This window comes from Cataglyphis hispanica, chromosome 2, assembly GCF_021464435.1.
Source record: "Cataglyphis hispanica isolate Lineage 1 chromosome 2, ULB_Chis1_1.0, whole genome shotgun sequence".
Lineage (NCBI taxonomy): Eukaryota > Metazoa > Arthropoda > Insecta > Hymenoptera > Formicidae > Cataglyphis > Cataglyphis hispanica.
This window is the reverse complement of record NC_065955.1, coordinates 3,138,142-3,147,589: the sequence shown is the minus strand read 5'-3', so window position 1 is coordinate 3,147,589 and position 9,448 is coordinate 3,138,142. Positions and strand designations below refer to the sequence as shown.

Genomic DNA, 9,448 nt, shown 5'->3' with positions numbered 1-9,448 from the left:
TGATTAGTAAAATGACAACAGAAATTAAATTATAATTAAATTATAATTTATAGCTCTAACAATTTGTATTGAGGTAGCAATTTTTGTGGCAAGGTATGTTCAAACATTATATATTTAATGATTTGATTTACGTGCAATAAAACTGTCATGTTTTTTTGTTATATTAATATTGTGTGTATTTATAACAAGGCTCTGAACACCATTAGTCGAATCAGTGGATTATGTTTTTTTTTTTTGCTGATAAAATATCATATTTTTTAGTGTTCTTCTCGTTCAAATTATTCCCGTTATTTTGTTTCAAAGCTTTGCACTTTGTCAAAACTGAAATTGAAAGTTGTCTTTTTACTATCAAATTTTAGAAACACTTATTCATCATGCTCCTTGTTGAACAAGTTTTTGCAGTGTTTAATATAGATTAATGTAATAATATATATCATGCATTGCATGAAAAATTAAAGCGATTTAAATTACATTCATACACGAATAATATCTAATCATACAACAATAAATATACATATAAACACCGTAAAAAAATAAAAAAATTAATGTGACATAAAATATTAATATGTAATTTGCGCATGCAAACCGGGAAAATTTTACGCAACGAGTACACAACGAGCTATATAATTTTAAATATCAAATACTCTGCTTCCTTGAATTAGAAAAAGCCAAAGCGGCGTCATTGTACATTTGCTAGGAGTAAAAAATATAAATTATATATATGTAATTTTTCCTATTGTCGAAATTTTCATTTTTATATCTATAATGTATAATTAAAGTATCTAATTTAAATAATTATATAAACACGTTCTATTATATTATTATTATACATTTCGCAATACGTTTATTGCACATCATAATAAAAGCCAGCAATGTCACTATTCGAGAATGAATATTCCCGAATCAAACTTGTATTATCGACAGATGTCACAATCAACTCGCGGGATCGACATCGTCAAAAAATGATTTTCACTGCTAACTAGATGAAAAATATTCAGCGAATATATGAAATAAACGAGTACCGACTTCAATGAAGTGACAGTTCAATCGAAAATAACCATAATCTCCTTAATGCATTATAAACATTTCTGAAACGTGTCCGATATATCCTAAATGTCGCGTGCGTCTGATGATTTCTTGACTTCACATGTAATACATATAACTTTTGTAAGAATATGGATAACTGCAAAAACAGAAACGCGATAACAATTCTCTCTTATCTCCCGCATTTTTATCAGAAACACTTATAATAGGTGGAATCGAAATAATGTACGAAGCTCTACTTCGATTGTGGCCTCAATGGCTCGCTACTCTAATAGGTTAGTTAATTTTTCGAGAGATTTATGTATGTATATTTCAATTTTTAATTTAAGATAGAAGATTTACTCTTAAAAAAAAAAGATAATATTTCATGTATTTTTCGACAAACTGACAAAATGTGAACGGAATATACTCGTGTCCTCCTGTAACATACAACGAAATATTATACCATAGTGAGCCTATTAGGCATCAGTATTGGTCTCTCAATCGGTTGGACATCGCCTTATTTAGCGCTATTAGTAGGCGAAGATCCACCATTTCCCGCAACGCGTGAGCAAGCGTCGTGGATAGCCTCTCTATTACCACTCGGACGTTTGTTTGGTGCCATCATCGGATCTCTCTTCGTAGAATATTTTGGCAGCAAGATGTGCGTACTGTTAACCGGATTGCTAATGGTCTTCGGATGGATATGCGTAATTTGCGCCAATTCTGTCCCATGGCTGTACATCTTTAGAATATTTGCAGGTAGCAATTTTAATTGAAGCTATTAATTATCAAGAGTGCTTGTATACAGATCGATTCGCCAATCTAATTGTTCGGAGGGCATTATTAAATATATTGCTTTTTATTTCCGTATTTAAATTTTATGTTCAAATAATCTTTCATTTTTATATAAATTTTTCAAGATCTTGAACTTTTTGTCATATGCTAATATTTCCAGAGAGATAATCCTATATATAATTTTATCCAAAGTTATATCATATTAATCAGGTTTATCAATGGGAATGGTGTTTAGTTGCTATCCGCTTTACATTGGTGAAATTTCGGCGCCATCAATCCGCGGGGCCTTAGTAAGTGTAATTATTAACGCACTGCCCTTGGGCACGCTCTTCGGTAATATAATGGGTCCCAATATGTCTATGATGTATTTCGGAATTATCAGCATGATATTGACGTTATGCTATATTATTATTTTTCTATTTCTTCCACGATCACCGCATTATTTCGTGCGACGCAACGATATGGAAAGGTAAATATGATTTATATACATATATGTATATACAATAAAAAAATTGGTGTATTTCGCCAATTTGTTGTTCAAAGTTATATTCAAACTTTGTTATTTAACTGTGAATGTTAATATAATATGTATCTTTAATGAGTGATTGATACAATTTGGCAGAGAGAAGATAAACGTTCATTTAGAGTGATAAGTTTGATATGATAAATCTTCCGTAATGATAATATTGTATTCAACAATTGTGCAATATTGCACAAATTATCGATTGATTTAATTCGTAAATTAACTTTGCGTAACTATATGCCAAATAAGCAGAGTAAATATATAATTATATTTATATATAAAACCTTTATATATAAAATCTATTATATTGTGCATCATTTATATTGTTCACCATTTATATTGTGCTCATTTTGGATATTTCTTTGTTTTTAAAGATAGGAAAAAATATTAAAAAAATAATTTGTTTCAAAAAAGTACATTTTACTATATATAAGAATAAATTATTTTTTTTTACTTAATAATTTTTAATCTTAAACTTCTCGATGTTTTTTTTTTTTTTTAATAAAATTATGTAACTTTTCAAAAATTGATTTTAAAAAATCAATATGTAATACTATTAAGACTAGGTACTAAATGGCATGAATATTTTACGATAAATATTTCATATTTTATTGTTGGCCTATATTCCTATTCCGACTAATATCCGCATTTCGATTATTTTACTTTTTATACGCACAATAACGGAATAAATATATACATATAAAAAAATTTTATTATATTTAATCTTCCATCTCGGCCACGTTGATTATAAAGAATTAATTGAAATAAAATAAGTCAGCAAAAAGACAAATAATTATAATAAGTGAAATATATAGTACTCCACACCACATAGGCATAGCTCTTGAAAAATTTTCTTGCAATAATTATAATGTTATTAAAATACTACTTTTTTCATTTTTACTAATACAATTCTAGAGCGGAGAAAGCCATTCAATGGTATTTTCGAAAAACTGACGTAAGAACCGAATTGGAAGCTGTAGAGCATTTCGTAAAGTTAACGCCTCCGGTCACTATAAGGCAACGATTGGAGCAAATAAAAATGCCAAAAAATCGCCAAGCTTTCACGATAATAATAATACTGTTCATGTTTATGCAGCTCAGTGGACTAAATACCATTGTATTTTATATGGAGATTATCGTGAGAAAGGCGATGGTCACGTCAATTGCGCCTTCGTCCGTAGTAATGATTGTTAATTCAGTTGGTATGTGATTAATTTCGTTATCAATAATATCATTACTATCTCTCTTTTACATTATTTTGTTAATTATTATCTTGTTAATTCTTGGGACTCATGCGTGTGTTGAAAACGACTAAATCCTTAAAATTAAAGATAAATTGAATCTTGCAATGTATGTTAATCACGATGTATATTAATTAAACTTCATTATTATCTATTTTAAAATAATAAATCTTTTCACTTTATCCAATTATGACACAGGTATAATTTTCGGATGGCTGGGCGCATACGCCATCGATCGTTGCGGCCGTAGAATCCTGCTAGCGATCTCATCTTGCGGTGTGATAATCGGCATGCTATTGCTAGGTGTGAACTTTCTTTTACTGAGTCACGATTATGATCCCGGTCATCTCGAATGGCTTCTCATCTTATCGCTGCTAATATTCATGACGCTGTGCATCGGACTGATTCCGGTGCCGTGCACGATGCTGAGCGAATTGTTTCCGTCTAATTTGAAAAGCGTAGCTGGGTTCGTCGCCAGCATCACGTCGGCTATTTTCGCCTTTATCTCTACCAAGAGTTATCAGCCGCTAATAGATCTCGTAGGCGAGCAGTACGTTTTCTGGATGTACGCTGTGATCATTATGATTTGTCTGCTGTATTCGCTCACTTTAGTGCCAGAGACGAAAGGAAAAACATTGCAGGTAAATTTATTCTGTGCGAATCATTCAGCATGATTCTATTTGCATATGCGTAATTTTACTTGAACATAGTAACGATTAGTAATGATTGATTAACTATGATTATTTATATTTTGTTATGGAGCAGAGAAAATTTTATCCTGGATTCGATATTGCAACGTTAATTAATGGCGATGTTAACAGGAAATTCAAGACATGATGGCCGCGGGAATTATTCAAAGATCGCGACGACGGAACCGTGAAACTCAAGATACTTTAGCGAATTCAATTCTCTAGAAATATTCAAGAAATAATAATTAGCAATGTAATGATCCAATTACGAAAGATGTGTTTCACATACATTTGCTAGTATATATGTTTCTGTGTTAATATTGTAGATATTGCTAACATACATATTTACATAGTATATTAAAAAGATATTTTAAAAATATAATTAAGAACTGGAATGAAATAATTAAGAATTGATATGGTAAATCATATTTGTATCATGCATATCTTAATTCTTGCTGGTATTTCATTTATATCATAGATTTTTATTATGATTTTTCATCGAACATCACAAATATGCTCTCTTAGTACGCTAACGTGTACTCTCAATTAAGATTTTAAATTCATTATTATAAAATGTGATTATGTTGCAAGAGGTGTATAAATCAATAACTGTAACCGCCACATCATGGACAAACCTTGTATACGTATAATGTCCCGTAATGCATCAATTAAATCAGTATATAAGGTAACGTGTACATTTACTTGCATCAAAATGCTTGTGTTTGATTCACCTACAAACTGCATTTAATAAGTACGCGCACGTAATAAGTAGAATTTTTCTTTACGAAATAAGGGTAATGCCCTATACGCATGATGGAATGCGTAATGAAAAAAATTGTCCGTGCATAAATGAAGAAGAGAACCGCATTCGCGATGTTATTTAAATAACGCCGTACGCGTGTAAAATTCTAAGTTGATTACGCAATTTATTCGAAAACAGGAAATACTCCTGGAAGGCAGTAGACTTGATCCAACTTAAATTAGATAGTAACAGATACCGTTCTGTGTCTCTTATCTGTCCACTTTCTTTACGACTTTTTATCCTTTTACTTTGCGAGGGTCGTTACAGTTTAGTACTCGTAAAAAAAAAATATATATATATATATATATATATCAGTTAGAACATTATTGTATATATCAGTTAGAGCGTTATTTCGTGGAATTATAAACAACAATTTATGAAGCTGAGTATTTGATGAACTTTAGTATATAAGAATTATTTACAATAGAATTACGTATTTTTCTATTATCGATAGTGAGTTACATGATGCGCATTTTAAATTAATAGAGCAATTCAAAGCGTTATATTATTCTGATGCCTGGCTGCATTGGCAAAGTTAAAAGCAAATGTATAAATGAAACGCGCCGCTACTGTTTAATCTTTGTTATTGTTTGATTGACTGGCATACAACAATGAACGAGCAAACAGCGGAACTTACTTTACCCAGCAATTACTGCAACTTTCAGCTCAACGAAAATGGCCTCAATCGGGCACGCGGGACACGACGTCTTTTGCCGCCGCGAGAAAGTTCCGCGTTCAAACCGCGTAACGAGCAGAGAGTGTAATTGCCAGCCGAGCGCAAACTCGATTGTCCTCTGAGAAACCTACGTCCGCTCCGGAACTACCAATCACATTAGACCTGTCTGCGAGTAAACCCCGAGACAATTATCCTTCACCGCTACCCAGATATCCATATTTTACGGCAAGCAATCATTTCAACAATCATACCACCAATGAATATATTATAATGTCTGATAATATAATATTATTCGATGATTTATTGTCAACTTTAGTTAACTCGTATGATTAAATATGATATCTGACGTATTGGGATTAAATATATAATTAGAGCCTCGTATATAGAGAATTCTCATAAAAATTCAATTCAATTTTCTATGTATATTTTTTTACACTCGTATACCTATTTTATTTAAATACATATATATATATATATATATATATATATATATATAATATAAAATAGATATATGTAAAATATTTTATATAAATTTTATATAAAGTAACAAAGTTCCTTATTTCGTGAATAAATCATTCCGCGACGATTCATTCTGATTACCGTACTGTCACTCGATATAAATGAAAGGAAGGATTTACCCTCGTCGTATGCCGTTAAAACGAAGACATTCATTTCGTTCACCTAAATCTGTCGCCCGCGTTCTCGCTTAATTTTCACGGAAGTTATTCCTCACGCGAAAGGAGAATATTTTCGTTCTCCTATATAAGAATAGCCCGTACTTGAGATGAAAACGAACAGGTAGGCAATAACGGGAATTCTTAGGGAAGCAGCCGCGAATCAAGCTTGGAATCTTCGTATGCAATTTTGCAATGCAATTACCTGTCCTCAACGATATCCCGCGTTTTCTCCAAGTTTCTCCATTCGCCATTCTCCCTCGGAATTTTAAAATTCAACAAACCCTAAAAGAGAAAGAATTGTCTTTCCATTCGCTGTCAGAACATCTCTTTGTTGTTTTCATTGCACGAATCACCTAATCGACCGTAAGAATACTCTATGCTCGTTTTGATACAAGCCAAAAAAATCACCGTATATTTTATCGATTTAAATGCCGACACAAAAGACGCTGTTCTCTCGTTTTATACACGATAATAGTTTTTGTAGAATTTAGTAAAATCCGATGTTTCAGGCTATCCAATTTTATAGCCTTTTATAATCGTAATAAAAAAGAAATTTATATAACACTTTCTATAATAAAAAGTTGTAATAACTGATTTCTCTTTCTTGTATATGTGCCATTTTTATATTTACAAAATTATTAAATTTAATTATTATAAATATCGATTACGTTCATTTCTTATCAAAAATTATAACTCAATCCTTCGTTCTCGAATAATACCATCTATTTACAAATATTTGTGTCAATTATTTAGTAAAGTTACAATATATATATTATATAGTACAACACAATTACAGTTTCATATTTCTTTTGCTAAAGGTTAACTCAAAATTTTGATTCACGCTAACATTAGTGCATGTCATGATTTATCGAGAATTACGGAAGCGGCATCAAATTGCCAGAATGGAAATAACAACATGTTTGATTGTGCAAGTGATTTGATATCAGTGCAACACAAAGAATTGCGCATTGATTTTGGAAATTTGTAAAAAACAATGAATAACCAAATTATTAGCGAAAGCAATGTTATACGTATATTAAATTACTACGTACATTATTTCGAAAAAAAAAACAATAGTTTTGAACAATCACTTGATTGCAGGGCAACATACCGCAAATCCATCTGCATCATTCATTTATCAAAACATATGGAAATCAATTATAGGAAATATAATTTTTATTGCGAAGAAACTTACGCGATAAAAAAAAAGATCGTTGCGTGCGATTTAGATATAGTTTTCTAGAAAAGTTTTGTAAAAAAGAAACGATTTTGGTTGACTGCCAAGTTGCAGTCGCAGTCAATGAAACAGAAACAAAAGCACAAGAAGGGAAGAGGAAGTGACAAAGATTCTGATGAAGAAAGGTCGTACATTCACCATTTTCATGGTACAATTCTCGACAAATCGTAAAAAGCAGTTTGGTCTGTTTCGAGCGAATCAATGGTTTTCGTGACTAGCCATACATTGTATTACGCGGTTACGAACATTTTCACTTTTACAATCAATAGTCAACTATGTAACCATGCAGATATGTCGCTTCAAATAACACAATTAAAATTAGATTAATAATTTCATATTCAGTCAAAAATTGACCGATTTGATTTCCCTTCTCAAACTTCGTAGTTATATAAAAACTGTAACTTTATATATTTTTAATTAATATCAATGTGACCGCGCGAAAACATAAGAATCTTTTCGTCTTAAAATTTCCAATTAAAAATAAAAAATCTTTTACTTTCTTTCTTTCTCCTACTAAAAAAAAGTAAAAAATTTTTCTCTGGAAAACCGTGAACGCTTTCGCTTTTGTAGCTTTAATAACAGAATAGCATTAAATTAAACGAAATTTGTCACAATATTGAATAAATTAAACTAAAATATAAATTAATTTCAGCAGATTATATCTACGGTGATCGACATTTTCAATCATCGATACAGGCACAGTCAATAAAAACGATCGCTTTCCAGGAAAATAAGAAAAAAAAAAATAAAAAAAATGATCGTATATATGCACTGGCTAATACATGAATATTTACACAAGGGAAATGAGGCTGTAGGAAACGAGCGGAAGCGAGGATTCGCGTGGGACTGATAGTCGGCCCGACCGTGCTCTCGTACCAATATACCTTTCTGGACCATTTCCACTGCACTTTTGCTCAGTTTGTTCCGCGTGCACTCTTTATTTTTTTCATTCCCACCAATCTCTTTCGTACCACTCTTCTCAGTACAAGCCAAATATGTCATTATTTATATTGCGAGTCAATGTATAGCGCAAGTAGCCTTGTGCTTTTTTTCCAGAAACCTCGTATTTTAAAAAGCACTTTTATTTTACAGACAACTAGCAGACAGAAGTAGCCCAGTTTTTAAAAGAAACATTTGATGAAAATTGTTTTTTATTAAATAGTATTTAAAAACTCCTAAAAAAAAAGTTTATATATTAAAATTTCAGCTATATTTGTGTATTATTAATTGATTTAAAAAACTCTCTAAGGTAACATATACTAAAAGTTACAATAACATACAATTTCAAATATAATTTTTTCATCGTACGATTATGAAACGTATAACAAACAAATTTTTATTTAGAACAATTTATATATATATGTATATATATTTATTAAATGTTTAAAAGATTTATCTATTTAACAGACCTTTACCAATTATGCATCCCAAGCCTACGAAGGAAACTTGTAGAACGATCCATCTTAATTTAGTAGACGCGCACAGGTAATTAGCCCAATTAATATCAGCCATTGGAACTTACGGTGATTGACCGAACTAATGAACAATCGTAATTAACCCAATTAATGTTTCGGCTCTGAGCGATTTAATGACTTCGATTGTCAACAGTCAAGGTCAGTGATCTGCAATTATAGTTTTCGGAAAATAACATGAGATCTTTATTAGCTTATATCTTCCATTATCTTAATATTTTCATTTCGCTTCTTCTCTACCCAGTAATTACAAGTGAAAATTAATTGCTACAAACTCGCATAAAACGGCAGCAGCAATCAATCTATTTAT

At 31.1% G+C, this 9,448-nt stretch overlaps 1 protein-coding gene across 1 annotated transcript; it reads left to right on the top strand.

The window, feature by feature from the left end:
• Positions 1–1,267: 1,267 nt before the first annotated feature.
• Positions 1,268–4,499, top strand: LOC126856883 (facilitated trehalose transporter Tret1-like). Its single transcript, XM_050605828.1, has 6 exons — positions 1,268–1,319; positions 1,495–1,785; positions 2,032–2,290; positions 3,260–3,546; positions 3,784–4,226; positions 4,407–4,499. Exons 1-6 carry the CDS (start codon positions 1,268–1,270, stop codon positions 4,497–4,499), a joined length of 1,425 nt encoding a protein of 474 aa, XP_050461785.1.
• Positions 4,500–9,448: the final 4,949 nt, after the last annotated feature.

Excerpts from the sequence above, each read along its gene's own strand:
- LOC126856883 (XM_050605828.1), top strand. The coding sequence starts at position 1,268 with ATGTACGAAGCTCTACTTCGATTGTGGCCTCAATGGCTCGCTACTCTA. Across the intron at positions 1,786-2,031 it reads CATCTTTAGAATATTTGCAG|GTTTATCAATGGGAATGGTG; the intron begins GTAGCAATTTTA and ends CATATTAATCAG. Across the intron at positions 3,547-3,783 it reads AATGATTGTTAATTCAGTTG|GTATAATTTTCGGATGGCTG; the intron begins GTATGTGATTAA and ends ATTATGACACAG.